We start from the raw sequence: 21,177 nt of genomic DNA, 5'->3' as shown, positions 1-21,177 counted from the left end.
CACAACGCTCTGGAGGGGAGGACGGGAGGAAGAAGTCCTTGGCTCAAACTGGGCCCCCAGCTGGGGAGGGGCTCTCAGCCTTGGCCTTGCTCAGCCCCTTCCCGCCCCAGGCACACTGAGGAAAGAGAAAATTCTCTGCGGGCTCAAGAGCACAGTGCCCTTGGGACCAGATAGCGGTTTTATCCAGCTTTCTGGACTCTCTTGGGAGGTGAGGACAGGCTGCTCTGGCTTCAACCATAAAAGGGAAGTTGGGTCTTCTGCCTGTTGGTAAGATGCTTTCCTAACTCAACTCCCATCTGCTTTGCTGAAGCCAGAGACGGCAGTTATCTTTGTCAGGAGAGCAAGGAAGCGGAAGCGCCAGGCCCTCCACCCAGTCGATGCCTATTTCCTGTCTGGGGATGGAAAACTACGCCCTTTCCTCCCAGCCTCCCAGAGCCCAGTCCTGGGTGCTCCCTTCCCACCTCCAGTGCCCGGTCATCACACGCCCTCCTGGGCCAGAGAGGACAGGGAAGGGTCCTGGGCCACGTGCGGTCATTTACAGAAAGGAGAGACACAAGTCGGTGTGAGCTCCATGGAAACTCCCGGACATGATCTTTAATTGATGTTCCTGTCCCTGCCTCCCCACCCCGAGCCCCAGATGACATATTTACAGGATGCTGTATGGAGCCAATTCCAGGCCCAGGTCAGTGCAGCCTCCCCTCCTCCCTGGGCGCTGCCAGGGTGGGCACTGCCAGGGTGGGGCAGGAGGATGCAGACAGCTGGGAGCCAGGTGGACTGGTCACAGGAAGTCTTGTGTTCTCCACATGCCCACCCCCACCCCCATGTGCACGCACACACAGACACGCCTGTGTGTGCAGAGGTATTCAGACTTGTGCGGAGATGTGGATCCAAATGCTTGTGCCAGATGCATCGCCACCTGTGTGCACGTGTGTACCACCAGAGGATGCCTTAAGGTACCGCAGCAATAGTGCAAAACCCGGCCCTTAGCCTCCTGCCCCTGCCTCAGTTTGTATGGCTGGTGGGGCAGTACTGGCCAGAGGGGTACCCCATCCACCCCCCTCACTTGGGCAGTGCCAGCTGGAGCTCAGTATCAAGGACCCCACTGCAGCTGCATCCGGCCACCTTAAAGGGTGTCAGTGGGCCTCAGTCCCCAGTTTGCCCTGAGGGGTGGTGCAAATAAACAGGGAGCCATTTCTTCCATGATTCCTCCTCAAAGATGCCCCAGGGGGAGGCAGCTCAAAGGCCCTGGGGTGTTCAGAAACCCCTGCTGGTCTGGGTGGGGGTATCCCTGGGAAGAGGGGCTCTGTTCATTTGTGGCTTTCACCCAGAAGGTAGCTTGCCCCCCAGCTTGCCCCTGCCGGCTGGTTCTCAGCGGTTAAGGAGGCAGCCCCTCTGTCCCAAGCGAGGGTCATGAGGAAAGGCCCTGGGCAGGACTGTGTTTGTGGGGGAACTGAGGAATTCTGCCAGCCTCAGTCTCGGGCTCAGCTGCAGTGGGGATCACAGGACTAATGGGGAAACCGACTGTAAACTTACTACTCTGCCCTGGAGTGGGGTTAGGGAGCAGAATGGGTTTGACGGGGACTTGAGGACTTTTCTAGAAGCTGAGGATCAAACATGAGCTTGCCTTTTCCTACTTCCTCTTGCACATCACAGGCAGAGCCCCTAACCCTCCAGGCACTGGGCCACCCCTGGCCTTCCCGCCTTGGGAGAGTGCTCCCTGGGAAGATGGCCCAGGCTGGAACCTCCAGGCCACGCCAGGGGGCACCTAAACCCTGAGTCAGAATCACCCTTCTTGAAAGGGGGAAGGTGCCATGTTATTTTCAGACTGTATTTTCTAGGACTGTCCCCCCAATACATGTGTCCTGGCAGAGACAGCAGGACGGTTGTTTTGGAATCGAAGACAATCTGGGACATGTGGTTGCCGTACCCATAACCTAGGCCTTGGGCACGGAACAGGCAGCTTTGGTTTGAATCAGCACTCGTACTTCTCTCCAAGTTCAGCAGGGCTGGGCGGAGGGGGCAAGCAGGGATGCCAGGCCCCTGCCTGGCTTGGGGACGACGTCTGTGTTCAGTGAGAAGATTCCAGGTGTGACCATCCCGGGGGAGGGATGGGGGGGGATGGTCAGACCTCAGCTCCTCCAGTCCTTCCTGAAAATGTCAGAACATCCCCACAACTGCCCTGGCCCCAGCACCCCCAAAGTTACATTCATCAGTTGAGATTCAGTTAAAAAAAAAAAAAAATGTAGATGTCAGCCCTCTCCCCCTAGGTCCCAGAGAGCTTAAACCCTGCCTGGTCCCAGCTGCCTGGTTTTGAGGAGGGGCCATCCCAGGCCACGCCCACTGGTGGCTGCCTGCCCCACTGGGGCACCCCTTTAGCCCTCCCCCCGCCCAACTTGAGCTGTGGCAATCTGTGATGATGGAAGGTACATTCACACAGGGAGAGTTGGTGTGCAAGGCCAAAGCTGCATGAGGTGGGGTGGGGGACCATGGGGGAAATGCCCTCCAGGCCTGGTCCACCCTGGTGGTGTGAGGGCAGGGCCACAACCCGGCCCCAAGCCCCTGTAGGGCCAGGAGTTGAAGGGCTGAGCCCGGAAGACATTTGCACGATGCCTCCCTCCGTGGCTGGGCGGGGGCAGCCTCCTGGTTCAGGGCCGAGATGGTGGATGCCAGGCTCGGAGGGAGGGGGAGGGCACTTAGGCCCCTCCAGACCTGGAATGGAGAGGGGGCATCAGGGGAGGATATAAGGCAGGGCCCAGAAGGAGAGCCCTCAAGCCGGGCCCCGGGAGGTCAGTGCTGGGCCCTGGAGGCGGCAAGTCACAGGCTGGCCAGGGAGGGGATCTGGCGGGAGGTCAGACAGCGGTGACATGAAAGACAAAACAGATGGGACGCAGAGGTAGGCTCCCTTCCCAGGGGTTGGGGCCTGTGTGGGCAGGGGCACAGCTCCAGGGTCCACGGGGCCAGAGGTGGTCTGGCCGTAGGAAGGGCAGGAGTTAAACGACCAAGGCCTGAGGGGGTGGGTGGACTGGAGGAGGGGGCAAGGGGCAAGTTGAGGACTCTTCCTGGGGTGGGTGGGGTTCTCCCACCCCTGTAGTGATGGCAGTGACAGCAAGGGTGGAGGAACCAGCCCCAGCTCCCCAGCCACAGAATGCGAGGTGACGAATGAGATGGAGGAGACAGGGACAGCGGGAGGGATGACGTGGCCGGCGTCACACTGCCCCCTGCTGGGTCGGGTCATACCTTCCTCGGCGGATGTTTCTTCAGGAGCCAAGCAGAGGACAGGCAGAGAAAGGAAAAGGAGCCATCTGTGACCTTCTCCTTCTCCCAGGGAGGGGCCTTCTGGCTCCCGGGAGACCCTTTGCCCCAGAGATGGGCCAGGGGTCCCGGGACCTAGACGCTAATGACAGGCCCAGGGAGAGCTACCAGGAATACCTACTGAACTTGGGTCCTGGGTTTGAGTCCTGACTGCAACTAACTCACCGCATGACCCTGGGCCTCAGGTCCTCCTCTGTACACTCAGGGGTTAGACCAGCTCGAGGGCCCCGGACACGGGTGCCCACAGAGCACCGTAGGCTGGGTGGGGCCTGGGGACGGAGGACTCGGGCAGCCCCCTGCTCAGCTCCACTCTGTGGCCAGGCTGGGACGCACTGAAGCACAGGGGCCCCCATCTTCTCATGTTTCAAGAGAAGCTGGAAATCAGGATTCTTAATGTAAAATCTCCTGGTTTTTTAAATGTGAGCAACCAGTTTTTTTAAATGTTAAGATGCTGTGGGCTGGCTTGGATTGTGATAGGCGAGCTCCGGTTTGGCTAACCTCTCAGGGAGGCCCCCTCAACTCCAACAGCCTGGGGTTCTGATAACCCCAGAGGATGCCAGGGGTGGGCAGGGGCCGTGTGTGTATCTTACTTAAATCCCCAGCCCGTGCCGCCCAGGACGATGGCTGCAACCAGGACAGCCCCAGCGATGGAGCCGATGATGATGTTGGTGCCGCTGGGACCTAGGGAGGAGGGCAGGGCTCAGTTGGCAGGGACAGTCATGGAGGACAGGAAGGATGGAGCCCCACCCCGGCCAGCTCCAGCCTCACCCTTATATCTCTCCGTCTCCCCTGTGGGCAGAGACGTGGGCAGGGGGTTGTGGATACTGCAGTCCTTGCCCGTCCAGTCTGGCTGACAGATGCATTTCCCTTCATTGCTGCAGACCTAGAGGTGGGGTGGGGCCAGTAGAGGTGAGCAGGGCCCTGTCCCCACTTGTAAGCCCTTCCCCTGATCCCTGACCTCCCGGCACCCACCCCTTGGTGGGAGCAGATCCGGTGCTCCCCGCTGCCAGGGCAGGTGCTGAAGTTGAAGGCAGAGGCTGGCAGGCAGCGATGGTCCAGGCACAGCATGTTGGGCCCGCAGGCTGTGCCGTCCTCTACGTAGCTCAGGTCTGAACCATCGGCCAGCTGCACATGGCCACCCCTGGGGAAACATCACAGCCGACCTCTGCCCTTGCCCCCGACCCCATCACGGCTGCAACCTCCCCTTCCCCAGCCATGGTCCCAGCCCACACCTGCAGTCCAGCTCCTTGCCCTGGTGGTAGAAAGTGACGCTGCTGATGTCTCCCCCTAAGTCCCCCAGCCGAGGAGCTCCAGAAATGTTGACACAGAGGAGGAAGCCACAGAGCACATCCCTGTTGGGGTAGTGTGGAGACAGTGGGCCCCAAGTCTGACCTCAGACCCAACAACTGACCTCGTATCTGCCCTCTCCCCATCCCCTGATTTTTCACATAGTCTCCCACTGGGACTCATAGCCCGCCCCATCTCTGAAAAAACCCTGCCCAGCCCCAGAGCCCCAGCCCCAAAACTGGGGAAGCCCAACCAGGAGCTTTGACTACTCACTGTTTATTGCACTGGACCCAGCCTGACCCCTTGCGCCCACAGTTCCCACGTTCTGTCCCCTCCACGTTCAGCTTCTCGTAACAGAAGCGATCAGCAGCCGCTGTAGGGAGATGATGCCAGGCGTCACCCCACCCACTCCAGAACCCACCTGGGACCTCAGGCCTGCACCTCCAACACTGGCCTGACCCCAAGTCCAGCTGGGTCCCTGAGATCCTGGGGAGCTGCACATCTGGTGGAAGGCATTTCAGCCAGAGCCTGCCCCCGCTCCAGCCTCTCAATTCCAGGTACTGCACAGTCCCCTCTCCCATCTCCAGCCAAAGACTCACCATGGCCCCAAAGGGCCTGGCACTGCCGGTCCCGGGTTTTGCAGCGACCTCCGTAGCAGCGGCCCTGAGGGACAGACAGGAGACAAGGGACACAGACACTGAGGACAAGACAAGAGACTGCACTGAGCCAGAGACCCAGAGGGGGTGGAACCTCCACCCCATCATACCTGTTCGTGATCACAGTAGTAACCATCCAGCTTGTGCAGGTTGGGGGGACACTGCGGAGAAAGGGGCTGGACTGAGTAGAGCTGACCCAGGACTGGGAGCTGAGGTCGGCCCCAGGGAAGAATAAAGGGGTGCCAAAGGCCCACCAGGTGGGGGCTCAGGTCACAGGGCTCCTCCAGGTCAAGGGCAAGAGGAGGGAACTCAGACCACATGGATTGGCAGGTCCCATAGCTTCTCCAGTCTCCCTCAGTTTCCTGTACCTCCTTCACAGGGCTGGGAAGACTAAATGCCTGGTATGTAATAAGTGCTTAGAGGTTAAATAATATTATTATCCACTGTGATCCCTAGTAGACACCAGGCACTGCGCCAGGCACTGGGAACACCAGCCAGACTATAAATACTGGTTCATCGATTGGAGGAGCAAAGCCAGAAGGCATGAAGAACTCCTTTCTCAGATGAGAAACTGAGGCTGATCAGCGGCGGCGACTACAGCAGCGGAGAGGAGGGGCGCGCAGAACAGTCACCCAGCAGAGCCAAACGGATAGGGATAGTGGTTGCCTCGCTCGGGACTCCGCAGGGCGGCCGGGACGGACGGACCTGGCTCGAGTCCCCGGTGCAGGTCTCCGCGACGTCGCATTCGTTCACGGCCTCTCGACAGGACACACCCCGCGGCTCGTACTAGGGAAGGGATGCATTGCGGGGCTGAAGCAAGAACCACTGACCCCTCGTCTTCCCGCCTCCTCGGCCCGGTCCCTGCCCGCTCCCTGCCCGCTCCCTGCCCACTCAGCACCGCCCCCAGGTCCGTTCACGGCTCCGCCCACCCCGCTACGTCTCAGCAGGTGCTCCGCCCCACTCCCCGTAGCTCCGCCTTCAACAGAACGGAGAGGGCCGCACGCCCAGCTCCTCCCTCCCCGTTGGTGCTTTCTTCGCGTCAAGCCCCGCCCCTACAGATTTGCCTCCAGCGGCTCCTCCTCCTTAAGTCCCGCCCCCTATCTGGACGTCCGCAGCCCAGTCCCTCCCGGTCCCCGCTCCTTCCCGTCCCAGCGGCGAGTCCCCCTCACCTTGCAGCGGCGACAGCAGAGCCCGTCGCTGCACATGGCGTCGTGAGTCAGGGTGCATTTCTTGCAACAGTTCCCGCCCGCGCGGCTGCACTCCTGAGGGACGCAGGGAGAGGGCGAGCCCTGACCCTCCCCACCCAGACCCTCCCTCGCACTCACCCCTGCGTTCCCCGCCCCCCACCTGGCACCAGCACCAGTCTCGCACCTGCACCGAGCCGCAGTCGCACTCCTCCCCCGCCTCCACGAAGCCGTTCCCGCACTCAGGCGGGTCCAGGAGCTGGACGGGGAAGGGGTGTCGGGAGTCTGGCCGGGACCCTGCCCAAGCCCTGCTCCCACGTTCCCAGCCCTGGGGCTGGTACCTTGAGGGGCTTGTTGAAGAGGCAGCTCCCGCCGCCCTCCTGCAGAAACTGGTTATACTCGTCGATGCTACAGCGCGAGAACTTGCGGGGTAGGTAGAACCTGGGTAGGGATGAGGGGACCGTGCCGCTAAGTCCCCGCCAGCCCACTGTCTCGCCCCTTCTCAAGATTGGGATGGGGTGCACCGGCGGACTCGGTCACCATCTCGAGGAGGCTGAAGATCTATGTGCCTGGACACTGCATGAGAATCCTCCTGCCTGCCCATCAAGGGGGAGTGGGCAGGGGACGCCGCTCCTGGTTTCTCCCCGAAACCTCAGGACTCCGGGAGTCGGAGGTTTGTGCGCCAAGGAGGGAAGGTGCCTCCAAATGAGGCTTTGGCGGCGCCCAGTGGCGACAGTGCGCACCTACAAGCCTGAACAATTTGGGCGTCCTGCTGGGGAATGTGCGTCTCCCTATGCAGTGTCCACAGACAGCTGCGCTTCCTGGAATTCTGAGTGGTCCCGAGAGAGAACTCGGTCTCTTGAGGCCACCGGGTCCAGAATGTCACCCAGTGCTCGCTCTGAGACTCCCTTTGCCCAAGATCCTCCCCCATTTTGTCCCCAAGAACTCACCCAGTGTCCTCCATGATGCAACCCAGCCAGTTGTCCGGACATTTGCAGTCCCCTGAGAGGTGAGCCAGGTGAATATAAGGGAGGGTGAAGAACCGCCCCCCTCCCGTGGACACCCTCTTCATCTCTAGAGTGTGGGTCTGGGCGGGGTGTGAGGGTCTTCACTGATACCTGCCGAGCTCCGGTGTTTATTCCACATCATGCCCAGGTTCTGCCCCAGCGTCTGGGCCAAGGTCACCGCCATGGCCCCCATGTTGTCATACTTAGGGTGAGGAAGATGGAGCACAAAGATGTCTACATCCCTCCCAAAGGCACAGGGCTCATGCCCTTCGCAGCCCCTCTCCTTCCCACCCCGCACCCCAGCCACACCCCCCACACTGCTCACCTCGTTCACACCCCCACCCCTGGACAGCGAGCAGATGCCCCCCACGTAGGCAGCGCCACTGCTGGTGCTCTGGAAAGTTCTGCCCCTGGAAGGGAGAGGCTTGTCAGGAGAACCCACTGCATTCCCCGTGGTGGCTCCCCTGGGCTCTGATGGGGAGACAGGTGAGCCCCCCCTCCATGAGGAGGTGAGTTCTGCCCTTCATGTCAGTCTGTGTGACCTCAGGCAATCCCCTTCCCTTCTTTGGGTTCATTTGCCCTTAAGCCAAATGAGGGATTCCTAATAGATCATCTCTAACTGCAAGGACCTTTTATCAGATTTTTTTCCCCTACCAGGGCATTGGAAGGGATGCCCTGAGGAAGGGATGCTGGGACCATTTGAAAGGGGAAGAGGGGACGAAGGGGAGGTTATGGGCAGAGGAAGGCCACCGGTGGTAGGGAAAAGGGGCCTGAGCCTAAGATGCAGGGGAAGATGCCCAGCCACTGCTGCAAATGGCTGAGAGTAGGTACAAGGGGAGCCCAGTCCTCACACCCTGCAAGCGCGCCTGGCCCAGAGCCATGTTCAGTAACCCTGTGCACCGCAGCCACCAGCAGAGGCTGGCAGGGTTCATGGGGTGGGGGACTCACGAGAAGAGGTGGGTGGCATCACTGGGCTCAGGCAGGCCCTCCCGCCGGTAGACCATGAGACGGGCCAGGGTCTCCAGGAGGTCATCCTGCACCTGGATCTTGTCCCCATCTGCCCACGTTTCCATGGCAACCAGCACGATGCGGGTATTGAGCTGTTCCTTGTACATCTAGGCCAAGAGGGGAGAAGATGAGGAGGGGGCTGGAGGGTGGGAGTGGGTGTGGGGGAACAGGGCTGGAGGAAGGTCTCAATCTGTCCTTCCAGGAAGTGGGGGTCAGAGGCTGACAGTGTCCTTGAGAGCTCACCCCGAGGATGCGTGCGGTGGCGTGGGGGGTGGGAGGAGAGGGAAGGGAAGGGAAGGGAGGGCTGCTCACCACATCTGCCAGGTTCACCACGGACTTGGCAAAGTTGCTGGTGAGGACCACCGACTGTCGCATCTGCTCAAACTGGGAGAGAAGAGAGTGGGCGGAGGGCGAGTCTGCTTCCAGCCCCTCCTCCCAAAGTTGCTCCCAGCCTGGGACTGTACCAGCTGGTGGTCGTTGATCACAATCAGCTCCACATACTTGGTCTCACTGTGCACTGTAGGGTGGCCCCGGCGGACCTGGAGGGGGAGGTGGGCACTTGGAATCAGTCCCCTTCATGCCTGGCATCGTGGCCAAGCCACAGACAGACTCAAGGGGGGGCTGGACTCCAGCCAGAGACAGTGTCAGCTCCCCACTGGTGCGGGTCCCATCCAGCCTTGGTACCAGGGCAGGCAGCCTCGGTTTGCCTAGACACTAGTGGTAGGGCCTAGGGTGGGCGCTTCCTGCCAGAGGTGGTTCCCTGGCTTCCAGCCACATCAGTCTGAGCCCTCCTTTGCCCCGCCTATGGATGGGGGTGTCCTCCTGCTCCGGGCCACAGCCCGAGGTCTCTGCAGCAGGAGGTCTGTGCGGGCCCCCGTACCTGCCTTTTCCTTCTCAGCCTTGGTCGGTTCGGAGAAGCAGAATGGGCAGGGGCAGCAAACAGGCAGCCTGGGGGGGAGGGTGCCGGTGAGGGGGGGGCACAGTCGGCCCCCTCCCTAGCCCCATTTTCCCTCCCTTACCTGGTTCCCTGCATCCGAGGGGGGCTGGGAGGAGAGGGGTCCGATAAATGAGGTGGGGAAGGGGTCCCTGCAATGAGGGGAAATTAGTTCTTGGGGAGGCCGACCAGATCTGCTCTGAGCCCAGTTGCGGGGGAACATCTCCATCCCTTCCCCCCACCCCACCCCAGGGTGACCCAGAACTGGCCAGAGCTCCCATGTCGGATCTGATCTCCCAGATGCTCAGATTCCGGGGTCAAGACCTGGGGGCACCCTTAGAGATAGGGGCAAAGGACACTGGAGCCTGATGGGAGGTTACCTGGGGGACAGAGGGGACATTGGAGCTGGGGGCACGGGAGAGGGCAGTGAGGCTGAGGTTACCAAGGCAGGAGGATGAGGAGGCAGCAATAGCTACTGCGGTGACAGCCATTGGGACGAGCGTGGCAGGGCTGTCAGAGGGGCCAGGGAGGGGCTCACCTGCAGGGTTTCCCGAGGCCTGGCCACCTCGTGGGGCTCCATGATGTAGGTGAAGTTCCCGTCAGAGAAGACCCCACTGCAGCGAGAGAGACGCAGCTCCCCACCGTCCCCAGGGCTAGAGGCTCATCCCGGCCACCCAGCCCCTCCCCATACTCACTGCAGCCCCTGGCAGGTGGAGAGGGCAGCAAAGGAGTGCGGGTTCCCTCGGAGCCTCCCCTGGTAGTAGCAGTGGTCTCCAGCCCCCTGGGGGAGCAGAGAGTGAGAGTGGACATGCTCCCTTCCCCGCATGAAGGCAGGAGGACGGGTGAGGGCTGCTGAAGCTGCCCCGTGTGCAGGGCTGCGGTCCCTGGATACACCTGGGGATCTGGAGCCGGGCTCTGCTCTGGCTATGCTCCTAATTTGCTGTTTTACCCTGGGCAAGTTCCTAGCCCTCTCTGGGCCTGCTTTACCTCACCTACAACGTGAGGACTTTGGGGCACATCAGTGGCTCTTAACCATGAGTTGGGGCTGGTACAGGGATCACAGACTCATTTGAGAAGAATAGCTAACATTCATATAGCACCTACTGTGTGACAGGCACCGTTCTAAGCACTTACCATGGATCAGCTCACTTAATCAGATGAAAGCTATGGACTCACCCCCAACACACACACGCCATTTCACACACGGTGTGTTCACAGACGCCACAGCCTCTGTGGACCACCCCTGGACGCATGGTCTGTGGCTGAGGAAATGTGAGCAGCGTGTGTCCTCCTGGTCAGGCTCACAGGTCAGAGGGGACGAACACCCCCTCCCCTCTGCTTCCTGCAGAATTACTTGTGCTCCAGTTACTGAACAGTCTGGAGGGGGAGGGCCGAGGCTATTTATAGACACTCATTCATCTTTGCTTGCACCCCTGGGCCTTCAGGGCTGGGACCCTGGGGTTCCAGGCAGCCCGGAATTCCCAGGGCCTTGGTGCTGAGCAAGAGGGGCATTCCCCCAACCGCCCCCTGCCAGAAGATTCTGGGCATGGAGCAGTGGGGGTCCTGGAATGTCTCCATGCTGGCAGACAGGGTGGCTGGGGGTCAGCCCTCTGGAGCTGGGCGAGGGGCACTGAGGGCACCATGCCATTCGACAGGCCACCCTGACTCCAATCCTGGAGGGGCCAGGCCCATCCCGAGTGTAGAATATACCCCAGACCCCATCTCCACCGGCCACCTTCATTCCACCTCCCCATCCCCTTCCAAAGGCACTCACGGTGCTGTGCTGCGTTGGCCCCTCCCGGCTGAAGTGGCGCTCCACATATTGCGAAGAGAGAAGGTGACTGGAACAGACAGAGTGGCAGGAGGAAGGAGCGGGTCACAGTGGGGCTGGGTCCTGTTTGGGTCCCACCACAGCTCAGATCCAGGTGCCCTGCCCAGCCAGCCAAGCCCAGGCCATGCCTTGCCCGCCCGCCTGCTGCCCTTCCCTCAGATTCAAGGCCACACTCACTGGTTCAGCTCCAGGTCCAGAGTGAAGTTTGAGTTGAAGGCTGGGATGACAAAACTCACCTGTGCCAGGTGGACAGGCTGGGAGAAAGGGGGGGAAGGCAGAAGGGGAGTCAACCTGGGGAGGCCTGAAGGTGGGAACTGGGGGGACTGGGGAAACCCAGGGAGTAGCCCTGGGGAGGGGATGGCCCAGGCCCAGCAGCTGTGGGTACCATTGATCTAGGGGGAAGATGCTTTCCTCCAAGCTCATCTTCCTCCAAGACCCTGTTCCTTTCCTGGGGGGGAGGGGCAGGAGCGCGCATCCCGGGGCACAGGCCTCCCGGCTCTCTGGGTGCCAGCCCACCCTCTCTGGTGTAGGTGCCTCCCTGGGGCCAGTCTACAGTAGGGATGGGCAGGGGCAGCTCAGCCTGCCCACTGCCTCACGCCAGGCCCTCCCTGCTGCTGGCAGGGCCACGCTCACCCACAGGTGAACTAAAGGGAGGCCCCGAGAAGTATCATGGGAAAGAGGCAAACAGGAGATGGGGTGCAGTGCCATCCTGTCAGGAGGAAAGAACTTGGCTCCTCTACCCCCGAGTCCATTGCCCTCTTCCTCACCCAAAGCAGCTCATCTTTGATATTTCAATCCCATGGTTAATTTTTAAACACGGAAGTTTTCCTGATAAATTTTTCAGAGGGGCCTTTGCAGTGGGGCTGGGAGGCTCCAGGTTATCATGGCAACGTACCAGGCCAGAGCAAGATGGCTGCCCTCCCAAGCCTGGGTGCCCAGCTACTGTAGCGGGTGGGGATTCCAGACCTGACGCTAGTGTTCCTGGAGGGAAAGCGACCCCAAGAGAAGAAGGGGCAGGAGGGTCTGGGCTGAGGAGAAGTCAGCCTTCTCGGCCCCCCACGTCCCCACCCCAAGCCTCAGGTCTTACAAAAGATCTCAAAGCACGGGAAGGGCCTGAGAGGGGCTGAGCCTTCTCACCCCGTCCGTTTAAGAAGACTGAAATCCAGATCCCCAGATGAGGGGCCCACCACTGGGCCGTACAGATGTGAGGAAGTTTGTTGGCTGCCTTTCTTTCGGGGGGAGCAGGTTACAAGGTGGAGGGGAGCCCCGATGTCACAAAATTCCAGAGCCTGGTGCTAGTCGGCTTCCTGATCAGCCACCTAGACTTCTAATCTTCATGAGCGCTTGTATGTGCCAGGCACTGTTCTAAATACTTCACAGGTATCATCGTATTTGATCTTCACTACAACCCAGTGGGATAGATGCTAATGTTATCCTCATCTGACATATGGGGAAACTGAGGCACAGAGAGGCTAACTAACGTACCCATGGTCGTAAGGCTAAGAAGTGGCAGAACTGGGATTCAAGCCTAGGGAATCAGCTTCTAGGGCCTTCTCCCCTCAAAGGTGAGGTAAGATGGAAACGGCCCAGTGTCCATGAGAGGCCCTGGGAGTCAGGGTGAGGTAGGCAGCCCTCTGAGCCCCAAGGACACTGACTCACCCCACCCCAGGCTGACTGAGGCTCCAAGCTCCATCCTGAGCCCCTAGAGCATCAACCAGATTTGAAATAGAAAGTCAAGGACAAGGAGTCACTGCTTCCCTCTCCCCACCTTGGCCTGGACCATCTCTGCCCTTCCCCTGCCCCTGGGCCTCGACCAGCTCTGTCCCCAATACCCTAACTCCTTGGTCTGGACCATCCCTGCCCTCCCTCTCCCCTCCTGGACTTGGACTATCTCTGCCTTCCCCACCCATCCCTGTCTGGACCACCTCTGCCCTCTCTTGCCCTCAGGTCTGTTCCTGCTTGTTCTTTCTGGCCCCCACCGACAAGCCTCTATCCCGGCCCCTATGCTGGCCACCCAGGAGAGCAGCCTGTCCAGGTCCCTTGCCTTGATTCCACTCTCTAAAGTTGGTAGCCTCAGGGATAATCCAGCAACCTCTCTGAGCCTCAGATTTTCCCACTGAAAATGGTAAGATGAGCCCAGATGCAAGGCTGCAAGGTTGCCTTGTGTGGTAGAGGTTGTCCTGGACCTGGAGGATTCTGGAAGAGTCGACCTTGGTGCTTGCAGAGTCTCCCCCGCTCAGAAAGTCAGCGAGCTAACCCATCTGGCCTCCCCACTCTCTGTGCAGACCAAGCTGACCCCAAATCAGGGTAAAGCCAGGACCGATGCGGGAGTAGACACCAGGTAGCCTTTGTCCCCACCACTTCCTGCAGCCTGCCGAGGCCTCATCCCTCTCCTTACCTGGCAAGGCCTAACTGTGGGGCTGGGAGGCCCTCTTCCCCAGCAGGACACAGGGTTCAGGCCAGGTAGGATCCTGGGGCAATGCAAGGGCAGCTGCTGGGTCTGGGAGACAAGCCCAGGAGGGGTTGGGGGAGCCACCAAAGGCTATGGGAAGAAGAGGAGGGAAAGCAGATAATGGGGCACGTTTGCCTAACCTGGCCCAATGCAGGGGGACTGGAGGGGACACCATCTGTCTGCAGGAAGAGAAAGATCAGGCAAAGCCACCTCAGTCCCCAGGACCTCTGTACCCCAGGCGCCTGGGTAGGGGGTTCCTGCTGGCACCAGAGTCTTAACCTTCCCCCCCCAACTCACACACTCCCAGCCAAGCTTTCAGCCCATGTTCTATCAAAGCCAAACTGCTCCTGGCCTACTTCCTGCCGGACCTGTCCCTGACCTCTCTCGTTGTCCCTCAGTCCCTCCCTTGGGAGCCCCTTCTGTCCCCGACTGCTGCCCTCCTTTGCGCCCAGCTCAGCGCTGCTGGTGACCGGCCGACCGGGCCTCCACCCTGTGCCCCGTGCTTGCCTCTTGCTCCCCGGCCACCGGCTCTCACGTGCTCAGGCTCATTTGATCTCAACCTGCCCGGGCAGTCTGGTGCTCATTTTATAAACGCCAGGGAGGGACACTTGGAGGTGACTGGCCCAGGGCCACGGTGGGGAGGAGCTGGGTCAAGGCTCACCCTCGGGCCGGAGTTCCTGTCTCTCATGGCCGCTGTGACCACCTGGCTGCAGTGACCTCACCCTCCCCTGTCACCAGCTGGTCTACTCTCCAGGCACCTGCTTGCCCCCCACCAGATATGAGTGTGGAGGCAAGGAGGCAAAATCCCCGCTGAAGTCCCAGAATCACAGATACAGATGCCAGGACTCCACCCCAGATCTACAGAATCACAGTCTCGGGAAGGGGAAGCCTAAAGATCTTTCGGGTTCCCAAACACCCCAGAAAGTCCGAACATCCAGGCGCTACCCCTCAAACAGTTACCCTGAATTCCCTCCTCCCGAGCCTCCATCTCCTCCCAGGACCTTCTCCTCCTCACCCTCGTCTGTGACCACAGAGCATGCACCCACCCACCCCACCTGACGGGGCTTTGGCCCCTCTCTATCCCTGGGACCTCAGGCACATCGATTTCTTTGGTCACTGATTCAACTTTTCACAGGGGTGGCCTTTAGTCCCCTGGGGTTCGGGCTACACCCACCTTTTTCCTTGCCCAGGGGCTCAACACTTATGTTGAAGGAAAGGCATCAGAAGGCACGAGTGAGCTGCATACCCTCTCTGAGCCTCAATTTCCCCATTGGTAAAATGATGTTGTCATGAGGACTAAATGAAAGCCCTTTTTAATGTGTTATTCTCACAAGGATTAGTAATAATAATAATAAATGAAAAAGGAAGTGTAACTGTTCCAGCTGAACAGTGCTTTGAGGCACTGGAGAAACCATGTGGGCCGGTGGTGGCAGAGGGGGAGGAGCCGGAGAGGCAGGAGCCCCACCTGGGAGAAATCCCCGCCTTCCCAGCCCTGGTCCCCCAAGATGCGCTGAGCCTCCACTTTTCGGCAGGACAGCGGGAGTCCCAGATAGTGAGAACAGTTGGACCAACTTCCAATAATGGGATTTGACCTAAATGCTTGAGGACAGAGTGACTCCTTACAGGGTCATTAGTCTCTCTGGGGACAGACTCTGGGCAGCTGGGTCCCTCCAGGCAGCCAGGAGGGGTGCTTTGGTGAGGCCAAGCCCACGGGCTAGAGTCTGGCTGGGGAGGACTCAAGACTCCTGCCACGTTGCCCCTCCCCCAACCCTGCGCGGAGTCTGACAGGTGACCCCAAATGCCCTGGCTCCTGTTCCTGACACCCAGCCCTCATGCCACACCTGGCCCCGGACACTCAGGAGGCCAGATGTTGAACATCTGCTCTTGCCGGATCCCAGGCAGGACACCTGACACCCATCATCTCCTCTAATCCTCGCAGCAGCCTGGACGAAGTGGAAACTACTGTTACCCCCATCTCACGGATGGGGAAGGTGGGGTTCAGAAGGCTTGCCCAGGTCACTCAGTCAGAAGCAGGGGAGCCGGGACCCACTGAGGTTGTCCCACCCCAAAGCCACAGGTACAGCATTTCAAACGGAAGCTGAGCTTCCTGCATGAACTCTCCCTCTGCCCAACCTCATGGCAGGGTTGGTTCAGGGCCCTCCCTGGAGCAAGCTGGGCCCAGCACAAACCCTTCCAGCCACCAGCCCCCTCCTAGGAACCCCCTCCTGCCTCTGATCCCAGGGCAGAGCTGTGACCTTGGCCCAGGTCGGGTACTAGGGCTCCAGGCACAGACCCTGTGGCTTCCTGCCCATGACTGCCATCTTGCAAGGGGCTGGGGACTGAGCCTTGCCTAACTGCCCCCCACTCCTCTGCAGCAAGAAAACACGAACACCACAGCACACGCCCTCGGTTAAGGGCTTCCAGGTGGCAAATGCTGGTCTGGGCAGCCCTCACAGGAGCTCAACCCAGTGACTGAGGTCTCCTCTGCCAGCTGACTCCTGGGCCTGGGACCCTCCATCCCCCGGTTCACTAACTCACATCCTGCCCTCTCCTCGGTTCCGAAGGAGGCTGGGTTTTTCAGGGGGAGGCACAACCTGCACAGCTGCTTTGTGTGGATTAGAAAAATGGTCCCTTCAGAACACATGCAGCCTCATGAGCCCTCCGATTCATTCAGCCCACTGGCCCGGGCACCCTTGTGCAGTGAACAACCATCCCAACTGTACACTGTGGCCCTGCTTGTTCTTCTGCCTCACACCCAGCTGCAGGCTCCCCGTGATCCCAGGTTTCTACACTTCCAGAAGCTCCCCGACCTTTCGGCCTCAGGCCTAGCCTGTTTCCAAACTGGACAGAAGTGAGATGTTGAGAGCCGTGGCAAAGAGGGCAGAGTCCCCTGGGCCTCTCTTTGCTGTACCCTTGAGCGAGGGGCCGGCATGCACTGGCTAAGAGGGCTGCCCTGGAAATCAATCTTGACCATGCTGCTTAAGTGCTGAGTGACCTGGGGTAGTTACTTCACCTCTCTGTGCCTGTTTCCCCATCTGTGAAATGGGAATAATAATAGCCCCACCTCCTGGAGTTGTGATGCGGATGAAATAAATTAATAACATAGAAAGGTAGAACAGCACCTGCCTCGTTGACGGCCCAGTAAATTGTAATTTCTCTAGCTTCGAACTCCTTCCTGGACAGCTTCCCTCTCCCTGGTCCCCCCTCACAAAAGCCAGGAGTCTTTCCCCATCACTACCTCCTGGCAGTGGGTGGGTCCGAGATCAATGTTCTCGTCATCCTGATTTGAGGGATCCGGGCTCAGAAAGGTGCTGGCCCAAGGCCAGAGCAGGTGAGCACCCTGGGTCCCACCATCCCAGCCCTGCCGGCCAGCACGTGCCCCCAAACTTGTCACATGACCCACATCAGATCGAGATCTTGCTGCTGACCCAAGACCTTGTTTGGCTTGAGATCCCAAATGGGTGCAAGAACTTCAGACAAAACCACACAGCGGCAGGGTGGGACACTTCCTGTTGGGACATTGGGCTCAACGTTGCACGGGCTCCACCATTGGCCCCTGGGGTTCTGAGGCCAGAAGTGCTCCAGGGAGAAATGCCAAGTGGGAGCTAGAGGGGCCTCCTTCCGGTCAGGTGAGAATATTCTGGACGTGTCTTTCTGTCTCCCTTGGTCTTCCTCCACCTTGTGCTGGGGGGCAGGGGGGGTTGGGAAATGCCCTCCCCTGTGCCAAAACCCAGAGAGTGCCTAGAGGCAGAACGGCACTGTGGGAAGAGCCCTGCTCTTGGAGAAAATCACCCCACTGATTAAGATCTCATTGACTTTGGGCAAGTTACTTAATCTCTCTGAGCCGCAGTTTGCTCATCTGCAAAATGGGCAGACAAAAGTTATCCGCCTTACGGAGTTGTGAGAATTCCACCCCAGGGGAAACTAGGGTACAGACAAGTCAGGACAATGAGTGAGTCTCATTGGGAGGCTGCAGGGAGGTCCCAGGGAAGGCTCAGTCCCAGAGAGATCCCCACTGGAATCGACCGTGACCACTGCCCCACGGCTCCACAGAAGCTCCACTCCCACCCTCCAGACACCCGGTTGGGCTTATTCAGACTTGGTCACTCACACATGTAACACATACACACATGCCACCCACTCACCCAGCAGAGCGACACCCAGAGAGACTCCCTCATCCTCTGCATACTCAACCCATCCAGTCCAAGCGCACCCATCTCCATCTCCCCACCGTCACAGGCGCCACCATACCTCAGACTCCTGCCCCCACTCTCTCTCTTCAGGAAGGGCTAAACTGAAGGAGCACCCACTCTTCATCCTTCCCTGGCCCCCCAGCTTTCCCTCATCCCTGTCCTCTGACCCCACTGTGGCAGCACCCCATCCTCCAATCTGGACATCCCCTAAAACACCAGTCAGAGTCCCAGCAGCCAGGAATGCAGTCAACTCCCAGCCAACACAGGCTTGGGGTGCACAGTTCACAGGAAGGGGGCCACCAAGGAAGAAAGTCAGACTAAGGGCCAAACCCAGCCAGGACACCCTATCCCTGGCCCTGGGACCATCCCTACTGCCCATCTGCCACCTGCCAGGGAGCCTGGGCAGGCCCCAAAGGCAGCCTCCACCCCCTTCCCCTCCCTCCCAGCCCACCTCCCCCGCCCCTCCCCATCTTCACCAGGCCTGCCGGCTCAGGACCATTAACCACCCCCTCCCCCTCTCCGCACTGCCCTGAGTGATGGTCCATCTATTATGCATGCCGCCTTCCTGCTCCATTCCATTTCCCCGAGTACCCCCGCCCCCCCCCCGCACCTCCACAGCCCCCTCCACCCCCCCTAAGGGCTTTTAACCAAGTACATTAGGCAGGGCCAGATGCCAGTCTGACAGATGTCCGCAATGTTAGCCTCCGTTTCCCTGCTTCCTCCCTCTGCCCAGCCCAATCTACCTCCCACCACTCCCAGCTGCCAAAACTTCCCAGACCTTGGTTGTACCCCTCCTTTGAGTCTCTCTCCTCCTCCTATTTCTGCCAGGCCTTTGCCGTCCTGCCCTCGGTGACCCCCTTGGCCTGGCTAACTTTCAGCTTCGAGCTCCTGGAGAGCCTAGGCATGCTGAATGAATATTCCATCTGGGTGATTATTATTCACATGATATTAATTAATTATTAATTGCAATTAATCTCCATTCCCAACCTTCCTCAGGGAGGCAGGAGGGGCCTGGCAGCTGAAAGGGACAGCGGGTGAGTGGAGTTGGCATTTGTGAGTGAGCCTGGGGCCTCGAACATTTTCCCAAGGCCCCACCCACAGCGAGAACGGAAAGGAGAACAATTCGATCAGGGCACAGGGGGAAACTGAGGCAGAAGCAAGCACTAAGCTGGTCCCCAAAGAAAACCACTGAGGGTGGCTGTGGCGGGCACCCAGGAGCCCTAACCCCTGACGGGCCTCTTAGCTGCTTCTTCCTGCCTCTCACTGCCCTCCCCAAGCCCCATCTGGTGTAGGACGGCTTGCTTTGGCAGGAGAGGGGGCTGGCGGAAAGCTGACCAAGGCTGGACTGAGCCCTGGGCCTTCTGGGTCTGCTGAGGGCAGGGGACCCCCACCCTGATGGGAGGGGGCCTGGAGCGGGGCAGGTGGGTGCTCCCACTCGTGGGCTCCAGCACCCCCTTGGTAGCCCACTGTACGGAAGGGGAAGCTGCAGGAGCCGGCTGCTGGGGAGGCAGGCACCCAAGCCCTGGCTGCCCCGTGGTCTCCCCTGGGCTCTAAGGCTTGCTCCAGCCCCTTGGCCTCACTGCCAGCCCCACTCACCGGGCCACCAGGAGGCTCCTGGCGGACCCTGGTGTCCAACTGCTGCTTTCGGACCTCTCCCCCGGAGCTCTCCCCCACCAGACGGCTGGGCTCTGTGACCTCCGGGGCTTCCGGGCCCCCCAACGGGGGAGAGACCCTCCAGCGCAGAGCTCCGGCGGGACCCCGGGTCCCCACACCTGGGGAGAAAAGGCCATAGCTGCAGACAGATGCCCACCGTGGGGCAAGAAACGGGAATGGGGTGGGTACGGCACGCCCATCCCCCACTCTGATGTGGCCCCTGGAACCCTGGGGGGATCTGGGTGGGAGGATCTGCTGCCCTGAAGAGGGAAGAACCCGATGGGGCGGGGGCCAGGAGCTGCACTCCAGCCCGACCGTCACGACTGCCCCCCCCCACCAAAGCCTCAGAGACCTGCAGAGTCCGCCGGCCGGCGGCAGGGGGCTGGCCGCGGTGGGGGGCAGATGTGGACAGGTGGGTGCACGCACCCTCCCTCCCTCCCCCCCCACGCCCTCCCGCGCTCTGGACCGGCTGTCACCCCGAGCACTGCAGGAAAACGTGGCTGCAGCAGAAACCGCCGCAAAACCCGGGGCGGGGGCAGGGAGGGGGCGCCGAGGCCGGGCCGGGCGGGGGTCACTCACCGGGCGGGGGGAGCAGCGGCAGCAGCAGCAGCAGCGCCGCGAACGCCCAGCGCCGCAGCCGCCTCATGGCTCGCTCATAATCCTCCGGGTCCGGGGGCTGCGGCGGCGAGCTGCGCGGCGCGGGCGCGAGGAAGGGCGGGCGGGGAGGCGCGGGCTGCGGGAGCCGCGGGCGGGGGCGCCGGGCAGTCGGGAGAGGGGCGGGTGGGGGGCGCGGGCCGGCGGCGGCGGCGGCGGCAGGGAGGACGCCCGGCTCAGCGCGCTCCGGCCGCGGCCATCCCGGCGGAGCGGCGGGCCGGGTTAAGAGCCGAGCGGCGAGCACGTGAGCGGAGGGCCCGCCCCCGCCCCCCGCGGCCCCCCACCCCCACCCCCAGCCAGGCAGGGCCGGGGCCGCCGCGACGGGAGGACAAAAGAGGCGCCGCCCGGGACCAGCCTTCCCGCCCCTCCTCGGCCCCCTCGGCAGGTGCAGGGCTGGGCGCACGCGGTGTCCACCTCGCGATCCCCTCCTCGGCTGCCCTTGCTTGGGGAGCTCCGAGGACCCGTCGATTCATAGGGGGAGGGAGGCAGGGTACAGAGGGACCCCCGGGCTCTGATCTGGTGACGGCCCTTCTGGGGACCCGCGCGATCCAGGTGCGGGGGCGTGGCTGCCCCGCCTGGGGTCACCCCTCTGGCTTCGTACCCGGGAGAGGGCTTCCCTGGACCCAGTCCCCAGAGCCCTGCTTCACTGAAGGCTATTGGAGCTGGGAAGGCTGAGGCCCCAGGGATGGAAGCGAGGGGCAGGGCATCTTGTGGCCAACCCGACTCGGTGCCTCTGGGATCTCTCCCCGTGGAGCAGGGCACTGCTGGGTCCTCTCAAACGCTTGGGCCAGACCCCTTTCCATCCAGCAGCCTCCTTCTCTGGGCGAATGATGCCCTTGCCTCCAGGAGGGCTTCAGGCATTGCTGTCACCAGGGGGCCCTCCCCTCACTGGGCTGAGTCCCTCACACAGGGCACCCCAATTCTTTCCCCTTCCCCTAAATATGTAAACTAGCCAGGTAATTTATATGAGGTTAGCACGTCCAATTTCTGTCCCTCCCTTGCCAGC

At 60.9% G+C, this 21,177-nt stretch overlaps 1 protein-coding gene across 3 annotated transcripts; it reads right to left on the bottom strand.

Moving 5' to 3' along the window:
- Positions 1–563: 563 nt before the first annotated feature.
- Positions 564–20,264, bottom strand: ADAM11 (ADAM metallopeptidase domain 11). 3 transcript variants are annotated; one of them, XM_082442408.1, is made up of 27 exons: positions 20,097–20,264; positions 19,461–19,636; positions 11,397–11,473; positions 11,163–11,229; positions 10,084–10,169; positions 9,927–10,002; positions 9,474–9,540; positions 9,335–9,402; positions 8,919–8,993; positions 8,767–8,838; positions 8,395–8,561; positions 7,772–7,856; positions 7,558–7,648; positions 7,390–7,441; positions 6,781–6,880; positions 6,627–6,698; positions 6,425–6,517; positions 5,961–6,041; positions 5,366–5,416; positions 5,199–5,262; positions 4,873–4,972; positions 4,545–4,664; positions 4,285–4,453; positions 4,081–4,195; positions 3,903–3,993; positions 3,238–3,265; positions 564–2,709 (listed from the first exon to the last, which is right to left on the bottom strand). In XM_082442408.1, the coding sequence occupies exons 1-27, from the start codon at positions 20,161–20,163 to the stop codon at positions 2,221–2,223; spliced, it is 2,799 nt and encodes a 932-aa protein (XP_082298534.1). In that variant the 5' UTR covers positions 20,164–20,264; the 3' UTR covers positions 564–2,220. The 3 variants fall into 3 exon arrangements, with proteins under 3 accessions (XP_082298534.1, XP_082298533.1, XP_082298532.1); XM_082442407.1 differs by having other exon boundaries at positions 2,617–2,709; positions 3,238–3,255; XM_082442406.1 differs by lacking the exon at positions 564–2,709 and having other exon boundaries at positions 3,112–3,255.
- Positions 20,265–21,177: the final 913 nt, after the last annotated feature.

Source organism: Balaenoptera physalus (assembly GCF_965194825.1).
Source record: "Balaenoptera physalus genome assembly, chromosome: 20".
Lineage (NCBI taxonomy): Eukaryota > Metazoa > Chordata > Mammalia > Artiodactyla > Balaenopteridae > Balaenoptera > Balaenoptera physalus.
This window is presented reverse-complemented; position numbering and strand designations above follow the sequence as displayed.